Source organism: Anarhichas minor, unplaced genomic scaffold (assembly GCF_050575085.1).
Source record: "Anarhichas minor isolate MPS153535 unplaced genomic scaffold, ASM5057508v1 ptg000024l, whole genome shotgun sequence".
Taxonomy (NCBI): Eukaryota; Metazoa; Chordata; class Actinopteri; order Perciformes; family Anarhichadidae; genus Anarhichas; species Anarhichas minor.
The window spans coordinates 17,787,052-17,806,478 of NW_027466470.1; the positions used below are offsets into that span (position 1 = coordinate 17,787,052).

Consider the following 19,427-nt stretch of genomic DNA (forward strand, 5'->3'; position numbering starts at 1 on the left):
CACTTTCAGATCCTGTGCTTAATGTGCATAGATAAGTCTAGGAGTCAGTAAAAATGCTTTTCTACATTCGTTTTTGATGTGTTAGATATGCACATGCCACCAGTACTCTGCATTCAGGGTTTATGTTTGTAAAACATTCTGGTGAAACTCCATGAAGCTTATGTTAACCCAACCTCATTAAAAGATGGACCCACCATATTGATTATCATACTTTGAGCAAAAAAACCAAACCAACACAAATCTGTTAAAATTTAAAAGTAAATGGTTTAATGTGATAAAAATACAAGATTTTGATTGATACAAAAGATTGAGTACATCTTAAGAAAGCCCTCCCCCAGAGTAAATTATAGGTCCTTAATTAAGACATCGAGCAGAGTGAGTTTGCATGAATTTTGGCGATGAAGCTTCAGTTGCGATGTGGAGACAACACGAGTCTCTTCGTCAGGGTGTACCTAACTTCAGGCATCTGCTTTAAAGCCTTACTATCAAACGAACCCTCTTTCTGGGCCACTTCATTGTTCACGCGGCTGAGGATGGTGTGAATGTCTTCACTCCTAAAACAATATACAATTTAAAAAAAACGTATTATTATCCCTATCAGGGCACATAATTATTGAGTCAAGTGTACAGTATACACTTGACTTAATCGATTACATCATCAGATCTACAACATATTGTGGATACTTCACTAACTATTCATTTTCGAGTTTCACATTTACCTCTTACAGCCCTCCTTTAGCTGCTGACACAAAGATTGGATGAACCAGCTCCCATTTATGACATGTCTGTATGCTCCATAGTCTTCAACAGAGGCAACGGCAACCAGAACATCAGCATCCTCAGGGATGGATGGCGAGGGAGAATCATCAGCTTCTAATAACACTCTACGCTGTGTCTGCCCTCCCTGACAGGCCTGGATCAGGAACACTTTGGGCTTGCCGGTGAGGGTCGGCTGAGCGGTCGGCTTGAATGTTCCAGTTATTGTTTTGATGGAAAGGGGCTGATCGTCAACACCGAAGACTACACCCTTCCCTCCGTGACTGAGAATACAGCAGACGAAGGCATCGCCATGTCGAGGAGCCTCTTGAAGAGGAGTGAATCCGCTGCCAGACCACTCCTCAACATTGAACTCCCGCAGCTGAGCGAGGTCGCTCTGAGAAGCAAAGCATTTCAGCGCTCGCTCCATCTGGTCCTTGGTTTGGTCTTTACACATCAGTGCTCTGAAGCCCAGCCAGCTGAACACCTTTGCCAAATCTTCTGCAGGAAAATATCACGAAAAAGAAAAAAACAGTGAAGCTTCAACCACCAACAAACAGGACAATTGTGTAAATCTGTTCACTCTGTAACTAAATTAAATAAAATTAATTTTGTATCGCCCAAAATCACAAATTTGCCTCAGAGGGCTTTACAATCTGTACACATGCGACACATTTTGTGTACATTTTGTAAAAAGAAAATAAGTTTAATGAAATCTTAAGTAAAGATTAAACATTTTGTACTACCTTTTCATTTACAGGTGCCTTCATCATTTCAAGTGTTTATTGCAAAAATAAATGTTATTTGTAGTAGAAATGTAACATACCAGCATCTTTGTTGGTTCCACTTCTCTTTTTGCTAGTCTTGAAATTCTCGTTGTTTATGATCACACAGAGGCCGGTGGGCTTACTGTTCAACTCATACAGCTTGTCCTGAAAACAGTGGAACCAGACACACAAACACAGGATGAACAAACTAACTGGGGTGGATCATGTTTGCCATTTCAATATTATATAATCGAAGACTTTTACGAAAGAGGTACCTTTGCTTTTCTATACTAGTTTTACATTTATTAACGGAGCTAATGTTCTATATGTTAAAACAGGATCATAAGCATGTCATGTGTCTCTCTAACAAAGAATAACTAAAAACACTGACTCAAGCACAGCGTGCTATTTCAATGTTAATACCTCACCTCCTTTGGCCTCTTGCTCTCTGGAGGCGGAACATGTGAAGAAATCAGAGGGGAACAGAATTACACCTCCAAACTTAACAGCCTTAAGACGTCCACTTAGTGAACCTGAAACACACATTAGGCTGAATAGGAGTCATTTGAATACCAGAACTATTATACCATTATAAATCATACGTACCACTGACATCACCTGAACAAGCTTGGACAGGCTTGGTTAAAATGCTGGTGTCCTTCAACTGCATGCTCTTCAGTTCTGGGTAAGTATCTATAATGTCATCAGTTTGCAGGAGGTTCAGGAAGGCTTTGCAGCTGTCCTCACCTTTGTTCATGAGCTTGTCCACGAGCCCAACGACGTGGCCCTCTACATCTTCCTTCTCGATGCTTTTAAGGTTGTTGTACTCACGCTGAGTTATCAGCTTATTCTCATGAACTTTGTTGAGGATTAGCATGTAGTCTCCACACAAAGTCTCCACAATGTCTGTCTTATTACGTCTCACCGTGTCTTTGGCTGACATGTTGAATCTGACAAACAGAGACAAAAAGAAGAAACAGTAAAGTACACCAGGAAATACTGGGTTTTGGTTCATTGAGTCAATCTGTGACAGCTGAGATGTTTTTGTAACATATACGGCACATATACATTACAATTAATCATTGTGTACTTCACTCATGAGTGAGATTCATTTCTGACAACTTACCAAACGCAGCAGCAAGCGTTACTCTGTAATAAGTGAGTTTAATGAGTTGGCTTTATAATGTAGCCAAGTAGCTTGGAATTAACAATATATTTTGAAATCATGTAAGATTTGAACCTTACAAGTTGACTGCTGTACTCCGAAACTACAGCACAGCTCCAACAATACAGAGGTCATTACTTTAAGATTTGGTCACTTACAGTCAGGAAGTTGTTTCCTCCACTTTCGGTCGTACCCGGGAAATTCCGTGTCCTCGTGCCCGTAATAACTGTGCAAGCTGCTTTCGTTATCAAAACTCGGTAGTTATATATCCGTACAAAGCTTGTATCTGAATTTAAAACAGGATATTCAATTATGCGTTTCAAACGCTCAGGTTTTATGCACCATGTGCAAGCAATTCACCGAGTAAGTCGGCTAGGATACGAAGTAGCTACAGACAATGGAGGGTGGTGACTGTGGAGCTTGCTTACCGCTTCGTGGAAAAGGAGCACTTGAGCTGTTGTCGACGAGTAACAAGTTTTTCAGGTTGTCTAAGGTTCCGTTTCCTCAGATTCCCCGCACCCCGCCAAAGTACAAAGGTTTCCTGGGTAAAAGTGACGTATTCAATGCAAGTACACACCCACTGACACCTCACACTTCAGCACCACAAACACACGTGTGGACAAATGGTGCCAACATTTAGTTTTTTGTGTTGTGTTGTCTCCAGCTCTTCCACTCTGCTCCGCCAGCTGAGCCTGTGGAGGAGATCACAAAGGTGGAGGATATGGAGCAAAAGCCTGAAAAGATGTTATAAAAGCAATGTGGGAAGGACACATTCAAACGTTAGAAAAAGAAGGAACGTCTCACTGCCATGCGCCACCAGGCCAGTCCATTGAGCAATAAGTATTAGTGTTTATAAGTATTCTTGCTCTGCGTCGTCCTCGTGTTGTGGATTTTTTGTTTTGTTATTAATTTAAAAAGGGGAACATGTCCAGTGACAAGTTTTGAAGAAAGACATTAGTTTTGCCTCAACTTGCTGGTTAGCTGGTTTTGAAACGTAGATCTACAGTGCTTCTATAAATGTGTATACCTTTTGGGGTGTGAAATAAAGTTGAGCATATACTGAAATATCAAATGCTCATTTAAAATTAATTGTTTTAGTCAATCTTTATTTATACACGGTGGTCCAATGAGAGCCTTTCACTCTCTTTATGGGAGCCGACACAGGACAATAACGGCAAAAAGGAAAAACATTTAGACAAACATGTAACAATTTCACAAATGCAAAAGCGTGAAGATAACATTGTTACAAGTTTTTTTTTTTTTTTTTTTGTTTTTTTTTTTTTAGAAAAGAGTATCAAACCACCATCAAACTAAATGTGAACACAACAATATTGAAGTTAACCCATTAAAGTTTGACATTTTGGGAAGAACACATATTCGCTTTTTGGAGGACCGTCAGATAAGAGGATTGATACCACTCTCATATCTGTTAAAGCTAAAGCATCGAGGCGGTCAGCTTAGCTTAGCCCGAGACATAGACAGTCTGGTTTTGCACTACACTGTGAGCTTTCAAGTGTCTTTTCAGGTGATTGTGGCATGTGTACGTCTTTGCACACATCTGACAAGCGTAGGGTCGCACCCCTGCATGACCCATGGTGTGTTTTTTCAATTCGCTGCCACGTGAAAAACCTTTCCCACACTCACAACAGACGTAAGGACGCTCTCCGGTGTGAACGCGCATGTGAAGTGTCAATTTGCTCGCCATGGTGAATCCCCTCCCGCACACAACGCACTTGTACGGCCTTTCCCCCGTGTGAGTGCGCCTGTGTATCTGCAGCTCGCCGGCGGAAACGAAAGCCTTGCCGCAGTCGGAGCACAGATACGGTTTCTCCCCGGTGTGGATCCTTATGTGGACGTTCAGGTTTCCCGACACGGAGAAACGTTTCCCACAGTACGTGCACTGAAACGGCCTCTCGCCCGTGTGACTGCGCATGTGGAGACTCAGGTCATGTTTGTTCTTGAAGACTTTGCCGCAGCGCGCACAAACCTGCGTTTTCTGCTGCCTGTGGCGCAGCTCGTGGGCTGTCAAACAGGCAGCAGAGCGGAAACACTTCCCGCACTGCGTGCACTGATTGGACAGCTCGGGAGGATGAATCTTCTGGTGGGATCTCAGCTCACTCATACTGGGGCACACTTTCCCACACTGTCTGCACGTGAAGATACGGCTCTGGCTGTGAGTCAGCTCGTGCTTACCCAGCAAGTGCATCGTCTTAAAGCTTTTTCCGCACTGAGAACAGTCAAATTTTAGGACACCACCAACACACCGGTGTCTGCATTTGTCCTGCGCTGATTGAAAGCTATTCCCGCATTTGATGCAAATATAAGCCGCTTTCGTGCACTGTGTCCGCCTGTGAGAGGACAGGTCAGAGGTCCTCCTAAAGGCCTTTCCGCACTGAGAGCACTTGAAAGGGTTTTCTCCAGTGTGCAGCCTCTGATGGTCCAGGAGTTCGTAGCGGTAAATGAAGCACTTTCCACACTGAGCGCATTTCTGCGCAACTCTCCGCCGTGGAGGGCCAATCCCAGAGCTGGACGATACAAGACTCTCAGTGGATGTAGAGGGAGCTCGGTGGGTGTCTGACGCCCCGTCATCACACTCCTCCGCAACACGAACATCAGGAATGCTGTCATTGCATTTCCCTCCGCTTGTTTGTTCTGCATTACTGCCGTACCGAGTGTTTGTTTCCTCCTCGGGTGGCCATCTTGCATCGTGTATCCCCACATCTCCTGCGTCCTGGGGAGGAATCCCATCAGATTCTCTTTGGTTCTGAAATGTTTGTGCGCTAGATTCTGCATCTTCGGCGGTGGTCTCTTGCAGTGAAGGAGGGAGAGATAATGATGAGAAGAGTCGCTGCTCCGAGGGAGAGGGCACTGTTTGAAAAGAGAAATTTAAAAAGTGAGAGATTCATTCATTTACATTTGGTACAAATTGAGGGCGTTACTTTTCAAATTGTCTGAAATATATCTGCAAAATTATTGTCACATTCAATTAATCCGTTGATTGTCTTTTTCAATTAAAGCTACTACGAGGAACTTTCATTTTGTGTGGATTTTAGCGGTCTCCGTTGTAGTGTTTCCGAGCACCAGATTCCCAGTTTAGAAAACCTCTTATTTTACTGCAGCAGGGTCTTTGACAGTCTGCTCCGCTCAGTCCTGGTTTTGTTCTTGGGCTCTCCTGGGCCGCTCCTGCCTCCAGCGGGCCTTAGCCATACAGCACGGGCCTCCAGCAGGTGGCGGTGTTGGAGCCCAGCGAGACAAAGCTCTGCTATTGGCAAGAGGAGGGGACGCTGCCAGGCGTGGAGCCCTCCCTCTCCCACTTTCATAACCAGTTAAAAGTTCCTCACAGTAACTTTAATTGTTAAACCATTTTGTCTACAAATGTCAGTAAATAGAGAACAATGTCAATAACAATGATGAATGGATCATCAGTTAATTGACACTAATATCACTAATATGCACATTAAACTCCTGGCTGGTATCCCAGGCACACTGACTTACCACCGGTATCCATCTCGGCCATTTTACCACAGCGGGCCTTGCTTCTGAGTAGTACTTTAAGGTCATCTTCTTTGGATACACACTGCATGAACTCTTCTAGCACAGAGGGTGTATCACTCATCCACACTGCGGTCTTTATCAAACAAATAAAAAGTATAATTTTTGATGGACTGGAAACAAAACAATCAATGTCTGGAAATGCTTTGTAAACTGAAATTTCTATGGTGTAAGGTTTTACCTGCTTAAAGTCTGGTATAAGCAGCAACTCCTCCAGTCTGGTGAAGAACTCACAAACCAGTGTCTCCAGAGCTGTATCAAAGTCATGCCCAAACTCCACAGGAAACACATTCTGTGTGGTGGAACATTTCAACCCAAACCTCGTTGTTACTGCATCATTGAACAAATGGCTCCGTTTAATGTCCAAACTGAAAATGAGGTGAAAGCAGAGACGCACCTTGAGGAAGTGCTCTCTCTCTTTCGGGTCCTCCAGGAGTCTTTGAACAAGCCTGACGAAGTCAGCTTCAAGAGCTTCATTTCCTGGATGAACCTGTCAAGGAAAATACACACGCCTAAATATATAAACAGAACGCTTTTCAAACAGACAGAAATGTCCACGATTTAATATTAAAATAAAAAGTCACACACCTGTTTTGCGCTCGATGGCAGGAGGCTGTTCAAGAGTGTTTCAACACTTCTGAGATCCTCTGACTGTTCAGAACGTAACATCTGTAACATCATCTGGAAAAGCCATCAAGCAGGAGTGACATATTTGAAATGATATGTAGATGCTCCATCATCTTTGCTTTTAATGTTTGAAAGTTCTATAATATAATCCTTGTGAAAATTAAATACATGGTTCGTCTCTACCTCTCACCTTTGCTCTTAAACCCAGAGTGAGCAATCTCATCTGTCTGTCAGTCAAGATGTCAGGGATCGCTTCAGTTACCATGGACACAAACTCCTCCACCATCCCATAATGCGTGATGCTCCTCAGACGAACCACCTTCCACATCGCCGCCGTCATCACCCTCAGAGGTGGGACCAGGAGCCTCAGCGAGGACAGGGGCAGGGGGCCCTCTGCAAGGGGGAGCAGGTGACTGTAGCATTAATTATTCATGCTTAAGAATATTGCACTTAAAGTACGTGGGCACATCAGAAACAAAGCATCTACAGCATGATGAACAGTCTCACGAGTGTTGGCAGAGAAGAAGTGATGAAAACACAGGCTCTTTACAGCAGACCGGTCATACAATCACACTTAAAACACACAAACAAAGTGGCCTGTTCATCTTTTTGCACACACTTACTGTATGATCAGGCAGCAGTCATACAAACAACACAGGATGCTACAACAATAGCAGATATGCAGCGTTAGTATAGAATGTGACAGTTTTCTTAGCCTGTTGATGTTACTTTTCCTTAGTTAACAAAATCTAAAGAAAAAACGAGGTTCAGTTAGATATAGCCCTTAAAATAAAGAGTAACGTTATCATTTAGGTTAATTAATTTTCTTCTTGTATTTGGGTTGCCCATTGTTAGCATTTTGAGTATCCCAGTTTGATAATAGATCAAACACTGTCAGCCCACTTGTGTATTATAAATAGTTATGGTATGAGGGGCTATAGGTGCACAACAAAAACAGTTTCTCAACAAATACAAAACTTTAAACGTTATCTTATATTCATTCTTCTCTTCGTCATATGCCCCAAATTAAATAAAGATAGTGCAAACTGCGATTACATCCGAGTATGACTTTATTAGTTTAATAAGTCAAAGCTAGGAAGTTGCTGTTAGCAGGCATGCTAACAACATCAAAACAAACGGATATGACCCCAGAAAAATACAAAACGTTACCCATTTCATTCCTCCGAAGAGCTCAGACAGTTGAGATGACACTGAGGAATGTTTTCAGAATCTTTCTCCTGCAGTGACTAGCTGGGGAAATTAGTTTTTAGCTAATCCAGCACCTCGCTGCAGCTAAACACCACTTCTTGACTTTACTTCTTCGTGTTCTATATTTCGGTAGACAACTCGACATCCGGTCTCTTCGCCGCCACCAACCGTCTGCAACTTACATTTCACTTCCGGCAACCATCAGCTGTAACATAACAACATTTCATAATTTCTTTCCAAATCTGCCTCAAATTAACTAATTATCTTCTTATCACCACGTATAAGTAACACAATCAACATGTAAAGTAACAAATACAATTACAAAGCTCTCCAGTTATTTGTAAGTATTTCATGTCGATGGCCTCCAACAGTCTTTTGTCTCGCTCCAGCTTTACACACAGCCAGAGTATCTCTTGTGTAGATGCATAAATCCCCTGATGGTGGCGGTGAAGGCTTTCTAAAAGAGAGGGCCCAGTAGTTATTCATCAGAAAGAGAGGAACCATGGGAAAAGTAATTAGATAGTGCCTCATCAGACCATCTGGGCAGCGTCAGCCACCATGACACCAAGTAAATCCCCGCAGTGCATGTTGACTGACAGAAGGGCCCTTGTGTACTTAAAAAGGCTATTTCCTCTACTCTTCTTTTTTTTCGGATTCTCAGCCCTTTTGGTGAGGCCAACCTCGATTTTTACTCGATTTTCACCACCAACAGCCAAACAGCAGCACAGGGCTGATAAAATTGCAAATATATATATACCAGCTAATGCACAAGCTAAGCGTAATGTTGAATTGGAATTTTAGTAAAAGTAGCCAATAAACCTGATATAGTCTCCTAACCACTGGAACGCAATTTTGAATGTATTGCATTCCATCACAAGAAGACACAAGATCATAAAAGGTGATGAAATCAGATTTTAATTAAATAAATATTAATTTTAGTTTGGTGTGTTTGCGTTCTTTTTTTTTGGCATAAATAGGCTTCCATAAAAAACACTACAACAAATGGCAAAAACTAGTCAAAGATTACTAAAAAAACACAATGAGTCCATCTTCCCCTAAAACAATGCAAACTGATTTTGCATTAACTGGTATATTTTCTTGCTAAATTAAGTCTTCAAATAAAATAATCCCAATTTAAAGACACAGAGATTATGTTGAAAAAGAAGAATTACATTCCCATTGACCTATTTTACCTATTTGACTGATGATGACTCGACTCGAATGTGACACACGACCTTCGCTTTTACTAAACGTTATTTGAATAAATGGCACACACAGAACATGCAATTCATCAAATGTCTTTGCATTAGATTTAGCATGTCCACATTATATGTAGACAATTTGTAATGCATTACATTGACATTGCTGTGTTTTCACTGTGTACTGGTGCATTTTGTAATTAGACATAGTGCCTTTTTAATCTTTAAAAAAATGTTTGCTCTCTCTGATGAGGCTTTAATCTCCGCCACATGTCCAAACGCTTAAAAATCAGATCAATTACCAAGTCACATTCAGTCAAGTCACATTTTTCTGGCACTTCTCGCACGAACCCAAATTAAATTCAAAGTAAGCATCTGTCTATTATGGGGATGGATGGCAGAAGTATAGTCGTGTGTGTGTGTGTGTGGTAGTCGTGTTAATGCATGTATGTCCATGTGTACTGTATGTCCGTGTGTGTTTGACAGAGAGAGAGAGATAAAAAAAGAGCGAGTCTGTGCATATGTGTGTCTGTGCGTGTGTAATTAAAACAAGTGATTTTTTTTCTACACACAGATTATCCCTCTATCCCAGCTGGTCAGAGTTGGATTTGACCACCCCGACAACCAGAGAGAGGAAATCTCTTTGGGGCTAAATCCAAATTGGCACCCTTGATGATGTTTTTTTTTTCCAAACTGAAAATGTGGGAGTGCTCGATTATCGACTTGAAATCAGAACACAACAAAAAATGTTTTGGGTAATACAACGCCCTGATTCTCCCTAAGAGACAGACATTACACACAAATGCCAAAATGGCTGAGCACTGTTTATTATTGTTGTTTTTTTTGTAGATTTTTTGGCGGTTAATGATGCAGCAGCACTAATGCGTGATACGTCTTTGCGTGTAAGCCTCGACTCTGTAACGTGTCAATCAGCACAGATTGTTCCAGCTACGTTGATGTACTGCATTTGCGGAGGCGTTATAGAAAAATGCAAGCCTTAAAAACACTCATAGAGACACACAGCCATGGAGCTGCAGAGGTTTGTGCACATCTGTCCTGTTTTTTTTTTTATACACATGGACTCAGAGAGAGAGACTTAACAGTGACTGCCTTGTAATGAGGTCAAATCAGCTAACTGGTTCCTCATGTCAAAATGGAGAGACGCTGCACAGTTGTGCATTTTACTGTAAAGTATATTCACAACCATCTCTATAAATGTTCAAATAAGTTAATGGCAAAGTGTTAACGGTTATAAAGCCTCGCTAAATTATTTCAAAATAATCCAAAACATTTGTCATCCAACTATTTGAACTGTACTAAGAGTTGGAAAACCCACAAATATGGAAAAGAGTTTTATTACCATTTCATAAAACAATCCATGAAACGATCAACCTAAATGCAATACAGACAATCAGGTCCTCAAGGAAAGTCTTTTATATAAAAATGAACACAGTATATTTATATAATTTGATCATATCTTGTTATGGCTGTCATGAGAGTCACTGAAATTGTCTTTCAATATAAATACATTACAAAAAATATGTAAAAATAATTAGCTTCACATATATTTCACAGCCTCAAAGTACTTTACACAGTTGATTACAAAATGAGCTTTCAGTGCATTCACGCTCTTCCAATCCACATCCATCAGATCAAATTAAATGGCCAAAAGAGATTCAGTGTGCAGACAACAGTCAAAATCAGGCACATAATTCAGGGATTATTAGTACACACTGCTCTTCTTTATAACCGGTACAAGTTAAACTTGAAATGTGCTATGTTTGACAAATTAATTAGAAATTGTAGCTGTTCACATAATAACCATCTCAGCATATTTCTTCATATTAGTAGTAGTACATATTGGACAATACGATTGCAAGGAATTGTGAATTTCCTCATGTCATGACCTGAATACACTTGATACTATTTTAACCAGGGGCCATATTTTCATCATCACATACAGTATGGAGCACCTTCATTCGATCAAATTAATAATTTCATTGATCACACAACTCATTAATAAATAAATAAATTCCAAACATTAGAAATTATTATCCATTCATAATGCTGATTTACGAATAGTAATGCGTTTTGCCTTAAATTTCAAAATGTCGGAAAAAGTTATGAGCAAATGTTAGCTTTGGTTAAAGTCATATTAGTAATACCTGAATAAGCAGCTACAGTCATGAATGCGAATCCAAAACAACAGCAGTTTAGTGGCTTACTGGGAGATGTTCGGTGGGAATTGTGCGCTGTTCGATATTCTTAATCTGTTTTCAGATAGCCGGTCTGTTGGTTTGTTTTCTGCGTGACTACAGTTTGCTGGTGAAGCGAAGCGTTTCAAAACCTCAGAGCACTTGTACAGCGGAATTTGCAGCAGCAGCCAAACAGCTGAACATGTGTACAAAGTAACTTGTGTTTGTAGAAAATGTGACAAAGCAGCATTTTCTCAATATATTTTTTTGATACATAGTTTTTTTTTTTAGAAACACAAGTTCGTAATTACAGCGGCTTGAATCTGTTCTTACAAAGTATCAAATGCTGTTTTCTGTAAGAAATGTTGCTAATGCTAGTTAGCTACTTTCGTTTGTTAGCTACCTTTGCCTATGAAAATAAGGCTTACGTCTGTGTCCCCTTCTGTTGTGTTGGTCAAGTAGCTGAAACTAATTGTATCTGTCCCTTTAGTGTCTCTCCCGTCCTTAGAGCCTTGAGGTGATATTTGGCTCCAGATACACATCTCACTTTACAAGTGCTCAGGAGTTTTTGCAACAAAAATAGATCAAAATAAACCTCCACCTGTAATATGATAATTACAGGGAATGTCTGCTAGCTAGCTATTGAGCTAACAACATTTCCAGGGGTGGCAAAATTATGAATTTGGACAAATACCACAGGTCCAAGAAGACGACTTGTGACACTTTGAAAGTGTTAAATATGAATTTCATTTTCAAAACAGTTTCCTCTGTTGAAGGTGATGTTCAGTGTTTATTGATATGAAAAAAACCGCATATCGTGTGGTGTTTTGAGTAAATATAGTTAACACATGTGAGCTTACTCGTTATTCATGTTAAATATAGGTATACATTAAAATAGAGTGGATCTTTTTTTGGTCTTGGTGTTTTAAATTGCCAAATGTACATTTTTAAGAGAAGATCAACTTCCTCTCATGGAGGTCCTGACTGTGCAACAAAATTGACTTCTGGGTTGTTCAATTTAAACAGAGGCTGAGTTACTTCAAAATATTGCATATTTCCTCGGCATCTGCTAATATATAAAAATGTTTCATCTCTTTGACCATTTTGAGCTATATTCTCTGCTGTAAACAAAAAAGACCAAAACCACACAAACACTCTCCACATAGTCGAGTCTCAAAGGAAAGTTTCCTCGTAGTTCTCACCAGGCTCCCCGAGTTCAGAGTCTCTGGGTATTGATCTGGCGACCTCAGAGAGGTCACTGGCTGCTCTGGTCACGCTGTCATAAGATGGTGGCGAGGACAGTAGAGTGTCTTCTGTTGTCTGTGCAATCTCCACCTCGACAAGTCCATAGTGATGCATCATGGAGGCTATTAGCCCCTCCGTTTCCGGAGCGTTCTCGATATCCACCACAGTCTCGTAGTTTATTTGTCTGTAGAGGTACGATGCCTGCTTCAGATGCCGGCGCACCAGGTGCCTCCTGTAACACCTCTGGATGACGATCGCGGACACCTCTTCCAGTTTGCGGCGCAGCGTGGACGTGATGGGCTCGTGGGAAATCTTGGAGGGGTTGGTCACCATGAACTTCTCCTCCATCTGCTGCTTGAGGGCGTCCATCTCACCCGACTCTCCCAGGACGCGCTTTGTGAAGGCAAACAGGATGTCCAGGCAGTGGATCCTATCCCCGCTGACCATGGGAAGGTCCATGGAGATCAGCTTGATCCTGTTGGGCTTGGCTATGCGCAGCGGCTCCGACAAGGTGTCAGCGAAGATTGACAGCATGGAGAACTCGATGAACTGCGTGGCCTCAGAATCAAACTTCTCCCAGACCTCGTAAAACATTTCAAAGTCATCCTCGCTCAGCGGCTCTGTGCTCTCCTCAGTGGCAACGCTGAAGTTCTCCAGAATGATAGCTATATACATATTCACCACAATGAGGAAGGAAATGATTATGTAACTGACAAAGAAAGCTATGCCCACTGAGGGGCTGCCACAGTTTCCCCGGGTGTTAGTGCCAGTGTTGACAAAGCGGGGGTCGCACTCCTCTGGGGAGCTGGCCATGATGGGACTCAGGAGGTTGTCCCAACCAGCCGAGGTGCTGATCTGAAAAAGGCAGATCATGCTATTCCCAAAGGTCTCAAAGTTGAACATGTCGTCAAGCCCATCTTGTTTTTTCACGTAGGCAAAGTTCGCCATACCGAAGATCGCATAGATGAACATGACGAGGAAAAGCAGGAGGCCAATGTTGAACAGCGCTGGCATGGACATCATTAAGGCAAACAGTAGAGTCCTTATTCCTTTGGCTGCACGTATAAGTCGAAGTACCCGTCCTATCCTTGCCAGTCTGATGACCCGAAACAGGGTCGGAGAAACAAAGTACTTCTCAATGATGTCGGCAAGAACGATTCCTGTAATGAGACAGAGAGACAAGGCGAGATTAGGATTATCTCATTGCACTAAAATGCACTTAGATATACTTAAAGCTGCACTAATCCAAATGTATATATTAATAGATTAACTATGTGTGACGTGAAAGCAGAAAACTTTCCTCCGACAGTGAATGGAAATGCTCTTGATAAACCTACTGTATGCTACCTGTCCAGCACCAAATGGCAAACAAAGTTAGCATCTAGCTGGAGATTAAAAGGACCATTATTAAAGAGCCAGATATTTTCCTCAGCAATTGGTGGAGACCAAAACAGAGCTAAAAGTAGAGTGAATACTGGACTTATATTCATCTGCTGGACAGCGAAGCAACAACAGATACATGTTAGTGTTGCTCCATGTCTACTAGAAGCGTAAATAAGCACCTGTTTGGTAACGTGATAGCCATAATAATTGTACACGGTCATAATGGGTCTGTGCTGTATTTACAGCTTGTTCCACTTCCTCCACGAGGCCCAAAAAAAAAATCGGTAAATGCAGCTTCAACTTTTAAACATATTGTAATTTATTGAACAGCGGCCAGAAGTGAATCTTTTATGACATAAAGTCACAGTAGAGAATACAGCAATTAATATCAAAGGAACGAAGTAGGAAAATAAAGAACTAAGTAGAAAGCATTTGTCAAGGCTGCACACTCATCTATGTCTTTTATTTGATTAATAAGAATGTTTAGAGAGTTTATTCTGCACCTTGATTCGGATACATCTGCCAGAAATCTTTCATTGAAGGATGTACAGTAGTCCAAGAGAAAATAGCAAACATAAAAAGTAAAATTGCACAACGTTAAAAATATTCTTCTCCCAAACAATGGATAAACCAATGCTACTGAAAAAAATCAACGCCCTTGGCAGAGGCAAAAGTTAATGGTGTACTTCATTTTTGTGTCTCCACTTACCCACAATAGAGAGAATTATCACCACAAAATCAAAGATGTTCCATGCAACTGTGAAGAAATAACAGCGAAGGGCAAAGATCTTGATCAGGCATTCGGTGGTGAAGATCACGATGAAGGCCAGGTTGATCTTGTTGAGGATGGTTTCCTTGCGCTCTGACTGTTCATCGGTTTCCACCATCATGGTCACCATGTTGATGATGATGAGCATCATGATCATGATGTCAAAGGCTTGCTTGGACACGAGATCGAAGAAGAAGGCTTGGAGAACATTCTAGGGATTGGGAAATACAAATGGCTGTTATTAGTACAATATTATGATGAATGTTAGCAGGCAGGAAGATATGAAGGATTGGAGGTTATCAATGCAACATAAAATTAGTAACATTTGACATTATATTATTTTACCGCAGGCCTTGGTATCGGCTTTTGAGGCTTTTTAGATCCCAACTTCTTCATAGCGTTGTAGTACTTCTTCTGCTCTTCAGTCATGAAGATATCCTGCCCACCTAAGTATAGGCAGAAACACCTGACGTTATCTTTACAGAAAATTGTTAAAATAATGTTTGATGATCAACAAAAGGTGGCAAAGGAAGCTGTTTACTTCCTAACTGAGCCAGTTAGTATTTGCACGCAATTCTTCATTTTTACTTTTGCCTGGAGAACAAAATATGTAAAATATTTGAAATCCATGACTGTGTAATTCTTTTTTTTTGCATCTATCTTGTGAAGGTACAGAGTTGATTGCAAACACCAAGTGGTACGGGCCGTCAGTGTTTCCAATACTCATCTTTCTTTTTTGCTGATTGAAATTGTCAATAATGACACCGATGAAGAGATTGAGGGTGAAGAAGGAACCGAATATGATGAAGACGACAAAGTAGAGGTACATGTAGAGGTTGATTTCTCTGATGGGTTGTTCCTCCACCTGAAACCAAACAGTCCAATAAGTCAGCTGGTTACTGTAGCATTGTTACGATGTAGGCCCTGGAAGTATATAGACATACTTACTCCTCTTGAGTCAACAGCTGCGTGCATTATTTCCATCCATCCTTTAAATGTAGCCTGTAATACAATATTAGCCAGCATTACTGTCAAGGCACTGCATTGCATTGTGAATCACTGACTTTTTCTATTGAAAAAACATATAAAAAATTACCCTAACTAATGTTATGATCACATAAATTCTTCATAAACTGAAGGTGTGTTTAAAAGATTTGACAAACTTTGAAACAGCGCAGCAAAAAAGAAAAGAAAAACAACACTCACCACTTGCAGAAGGGAAAGGTAGCCAAGTCCCACGTTGTCGAAGTTGACCTTCACCTTTGTCCAGTAGAACTGAGTGGCATTCATAGAGAGGCACTCTGACTTGTTGTTGACTATGGAGACACTGTGGATGAAGCCGGTTTTGTTCACGCACTTCCCGAACTTGCCAGCAAACAGGTTGACCCCCATGATGCTGAAGATGAGCCAGAAGATGAGACACACGAGCAGCACATTCATGATGGAAGGGATGGCTCCTATGAGAGCGTTCACGACCACCTGATGAGCAACAGGTCAGATACAGGTTAGTATCACAGTAACAAGGTTCTCCATGAGTCTGGTTACACATCTCTGAACCACTGCCCACATTCTTTATTCAGCTAATGATCCGATAGTTGACTAACTCATCCGAATGCATTGCCAAGTAGGTTTTCACATACATTGCCTGTTTAGTGCATGGTAAGAGAAAATAATAGATAATAGCAAGTATTGCCCTGCTGAGTCGCATGGGAATATCATTAGTTTTGGAATACTTTGTTTGCAAACTAAAGGCATTTGGTTGAGACACTTCACTCAAAACCCTAAATGTGAATCTAGTGGCGGTGCGAGAGGAAAAGCCAGGGGATCACCAAAGTCATTAGAATTACTCCTCTGGGCACCACGACCAAATTGGTGGACCAACCAACGGACTGAATAAGCGACTACCCTTGCCAGTCAGGCTGCTAACATGGCTAAAAACTATCTTCAAACAGTCCCATGTCCTTGGTTTGAACTTAATGTCACTTGCACATGCAATGGAAACTTGTTAGTCCACTTGTTAGACAGAATGATGAACAAACTGGGGTAAAAGCAAACCCTCCTTGGTCTCGGTCATACTCCCGAGATTTATCAGCAAGTTACAAGTCAATAGAAACTCTGTTGAGATGTGACTTCAGTGTAGTTCAGAAAACGCATTTCTCACCCGCATGCCCTCAAATCTGGACAGAGCTCTGAGAGGTCTCAAAGCCCGGAGAGTCCTCAGGGACTTGATCGCAGCAAAGTCGGAATATCCCAGTGAATTTGCAACCAGGCTTATCAAGGACACCTATACAGAGTACAGAAAGACGAGTATACTGTGAGAATCATGAAAAGGATTCATCTCTTTTTTTATAATACAAGCGGAAGAACAAAAACATTGTGAAAAGCACTGAATAAAGCAATATCACATACATAGTCTTATCAACATATTAGTTGGGGAACTGCATATATTTTCTTAGCAATTATATTACTTTTGAAGAAATAATTATAATAAAAGACCATAAAAGTTAAAAACATTAGAAGAGCCATATTTTTAGAGTTTTTTGTGTATTTTGGGACATTCCACAGTTAGGAACACTATTACTTAATTTTTGAGGTTTAGATTTGGTTTGGTTTTTGGTTAATCTTTAAGCAAATTTAGACTTCCACTCTATTCTATATCCAAAACGGACAGAACTAAATGGTATTCCGCTGTTGAATGACCCATGGATGACAGCCATGAATGGAAATGGCATGGTGTAAATGAAAGAAGTCTATGTCATGATTGATGATGACAAAACACAGACAAGTATGCACATATGGACAAATAGTGTCCATGAATGCATACTCAGCTATATATGCATATAAAATATCCATATATATCAAATAGAGTGAGTTTTATAAAGAATTTAAATCTATCTTTTCCAAATTTGTTTCCCAATTTGCATCCAATTGAAGTTTATTAAAAACAATTTAGGACTTCTAAGGTCCCAATGGTCTGAATTTCTTTATAAAAGTCTATTTACACATGTGTTTGTCCAATATATCTAAAGAAGATTCTCAAAATGTACTCTTGCGACAATAGAAGTCTTTGGCTCCAAGAAAGTACGGACGGAAAAATACAAAAACACTGTAAAAGAAAACAAGTTGGTAGTTTTCATAGAGAGAAACAAAAGGTAGGTAGTTGCAATTATCAAAAGAATTTGACTTTTCTCCTAAACAGACATAAAACATAACACTCAGCACATGAATTAGACACAACAGTTTAGACATAAGCTCCACCGGTGCATTTATAAATTGACTCAAAAGTCTGTTAAGCAACATTTTCATAGGTTTAATATGCTATTATAATATGTTTTATAATGTATTATAATATAATATGTAAAGTACATCTTCTGTAGATAAACCTTAAGTATAAATGACACTGCATTTGTTTTTGATATAAAAGCCAAGGCCCCGAAGTGACTGATTCAAAGAATGACGGCTGAGTAACAGCCTCACATTTTTAGGTCATTTCAAAAGAAGTGCATTTGTTTGGACACAAGACGGTGGCTTTTGATATCTCAACAGAAAGCACTTACGAGTGAAGAAACACAGAAGCATTTGTGAGGCAGATGCACGTTTCCAATCCCAGAGCCCATACTCACCTGGGACCTGCTAACTACAACTTACCCTAACAATAGAGCGGTCTGTGGCAATCTGTGTAACAGCAGGTGAAATCAGAGGAAGTCAAGTCAGGCCTCGGGCAGCACGCCTCGGGCACTTTGGATGACCATTACAGAGCCACATCCATTTTACCCAACAGTTTAAATGTAGTGTAACATGACTCCAATGACTGGAGCACTTCTTTTGATTTGTCTGGCAAAATCCTGGCATCAAAGCAAATGTAAAATTGTACAATTATTTAGTGTGCGATTTAACTGTATGTTTCTGGTTAATTGATCCAGGTTGTAAAAACAGTTGTCTGGAGTTTGTTTTAAATAGGAGGAGCTGATGGTGGGATTAATAAAGTTGTTTCGATTTTGACGCACAACTTCACTCATGAAGGCGGCCGGTTGTTGTAAAGCATACATGGATGGTCAAGTGCTTTCCTGTAAATCATGTGACACTCACCAAGCTGTAAATCCCACAAACATGACAAGCGACATTTAGCTACAACGAGAGGGGTTAAACTTCAACCTCAATTCTCAACACGTGACTGCATCCTTTTCATGTGGTGCAACAAAAAACGAAATGTTCGCTTACGTCCACGATAAGAAAGTCGAGCCAGCACCAGTAGTTGGTGAAATACTTCTTGAAGCCGTATGCGATCCACTTGAGGAACATCTCCAGCACAAAGATGTAGGAGAAGACCTTGTCGGCATACTCCAACACCACCTTCACGACCTTTCTCTTCTCAATGTAGATGTCTTCAAATGCCTGCAACAGGAGAGGGACAGAGGTGTGAGGAAACACAACAACATCACATCTCACCACACCACTGCTGTTGGCTTAACACATAAAACAAATTCATTTCAGTTGAACTTTAAGGTTATTATACGAAAACTAGTTGTTTTAAATACAAGAATATTTCATTACGGTTTG

At 40.7% G+C, this 19,427-nt stretch overlaps 3 protein-coding genes across 11 annotated transcripts in view; all 3 read right to left on the minus strand.

Annotated features, from left to right (window-relative positions):
* Window positions 1-244: 244 nt before the first annotated feature.
* On the minus strand, window positions 245-3,636 carry LOC142956408 (caspase-3-like). Of its 7 annotated transcripts, XM_076097990.1 has the most exons (8): window positions 3,117-3,636; window positions 2,847-2,923; window positions 2,650-2,672; window positions 2,130-2,473; window positions 1,952-1,971; window positions 1,583-1,688; window positions 720-1,257; window positions 245-554 (listed from the first exon to the last, which is right to left on the minus strand). In XM_076097990.1, the coding sequence occupies exons 4-8, from the start codon at window positions 2,464-2,466 to the stop codon at window positions 407-409; spliced, it is 1,149 nt and encodes a 382-aa protein (XP_075954105.1). In that variant the 5' UTR covers window positions 2,467-2,473; window positions 2,650-2,672; window positions 2,847-2,923; window positions 3,117-3,636; the 3' UTR covers window positions 245-406. The 7 variants fall into 7 exon arrangements, with proteins under 7 accessions (XP_075954105.1, XP_075954103.1, XP_075954104.1 ...); XM_076097988.1 differs by lacking the exon at window positions 2,650-2,672; XM_076097989.1 differs by lacking the exon at window positions 3,117-3,636 and having other exon boundaries at window positions 2,847-3,110.
* Window positions 3,637-3,777: 141 nt separating this feature from the next.
* LOC142956407 (uncharacterized) lies at window positions 3,778-8,203 on the minus strand. Of its 2 annotated transcripts, XM_076097984.1 has the most exons (7): window positions 8,038-8,202; window positions 7,058-7,260; window positions 6,829-6,921; window positions 6,638-6,730; window positions 6,422-6,532; window positions 6,184-6,316; window positions 3,778-5,556 (listed from the first exon to the last, which is right to left on the minus strand). In XM_076097984.1, the coding sequence occupies exons 1-7, from the start codon at window positions 8,039-8,041 to the stop codon at window positions 4,151-4,153; spliced, it is 2,043 nt and encodes a 680-aa protein (XP_075954099.1). In that variant the 5' UTR covers window positions 8,042-8,202; the 3' UTR covers window positions 3,778-4,150. The 2 variants fall into 2 exon arrangements, with proteins under 2 accessions (XP_075954099.1, XP_075954098.1); XM_076097983.1 differs by having other exon boundaries at window positions 6,422-6,730; window positions 8,038-8,203.
* Window positions 8,204-10,622: 2,419 nt separating this feature from the next.
* LOC142956589 (sodium channel protein type 5 subunit alpha-like) overlaps window positions 10,623-19,427 on the minus strand; it is a 32,270-nt gene continuing 23,465 nt past the window's right edge. For both annotated transcript variants that reach the window (XM_076098248.1, XM_076098247.1), the window contains 8 exons: window positions 19,089-19,262; window positions 17,029-17,151; window positions 16,074-16,346; window positions 15,816-15,869; window positions 15,591-15,732; window positions 15,213-15,313; window positions 14,808-15,078; window positions 10,623-13,875 (listed from right to left, as the gene is read on the minus strand). In XM_076098248.1, coding sequence (XP_075954363.1) covers window positions 12,644-13,875; window positions 14,808-15,078; window positions 15,213-15,313; window positions 15,591-15,732; window positions 15,816-15,869; window positions 16,074-16,346; window positions 17,029-17,151; window positions 19,089-19,262 — 2,370 coding nt within the window. In that variant the 3' untranslated portion in view covers window positions 10,623-12,643. The remainder of the gene's footprint in view (window positions 13,876-14,807; window positions 15,079-15,212; window positions 15,314-15,590; window positions 15,733-15,815; window positions 15,870-16,073; window positions 16,347-17,028; window positions 17,152-19,088; window positions 19,263-19,427) is intronic.

Coding starts and splice junctions, on each gene's coding strand:
- LOC142956408 (XM_076097985.1), bottom strand. CDS start 2,538: ATGAACCAAAACCCAGTATTTCCTGGTGTACTTTACTGTTTCTTCTTT. Junction 1,258..1,582: donor TGGAACCAACAAAGATGCTG/GTATGTTACATT, acceptor ATTTTCCTGCAG/AAGATTTGGCAAAGGTGTTC. Junction 555..719: donor CTAAAGGAGGGCTGTAAGAG/GTAAATGTGAAA, acceptor ATATTGTTTTAG/GAGTGAAGACATTCACACCA.
- LOC142956407 (XM_076097983.1), bottom strand. Junction 6,922..7,057: donor CTCTGGGTTTAAGAGCAAAG/GTGAGAGGTAGA, acceptor TGGCTTTTCCAG/ATGATGTTACAGATGTTACG. Junction 5,557..6,183: donor GGCCGAGATGGATACCGGTG/GTAAGTCAGTGT, acceptor CTTTTCAAACAG/TGCCCTCTCCCTCGGAGCAG.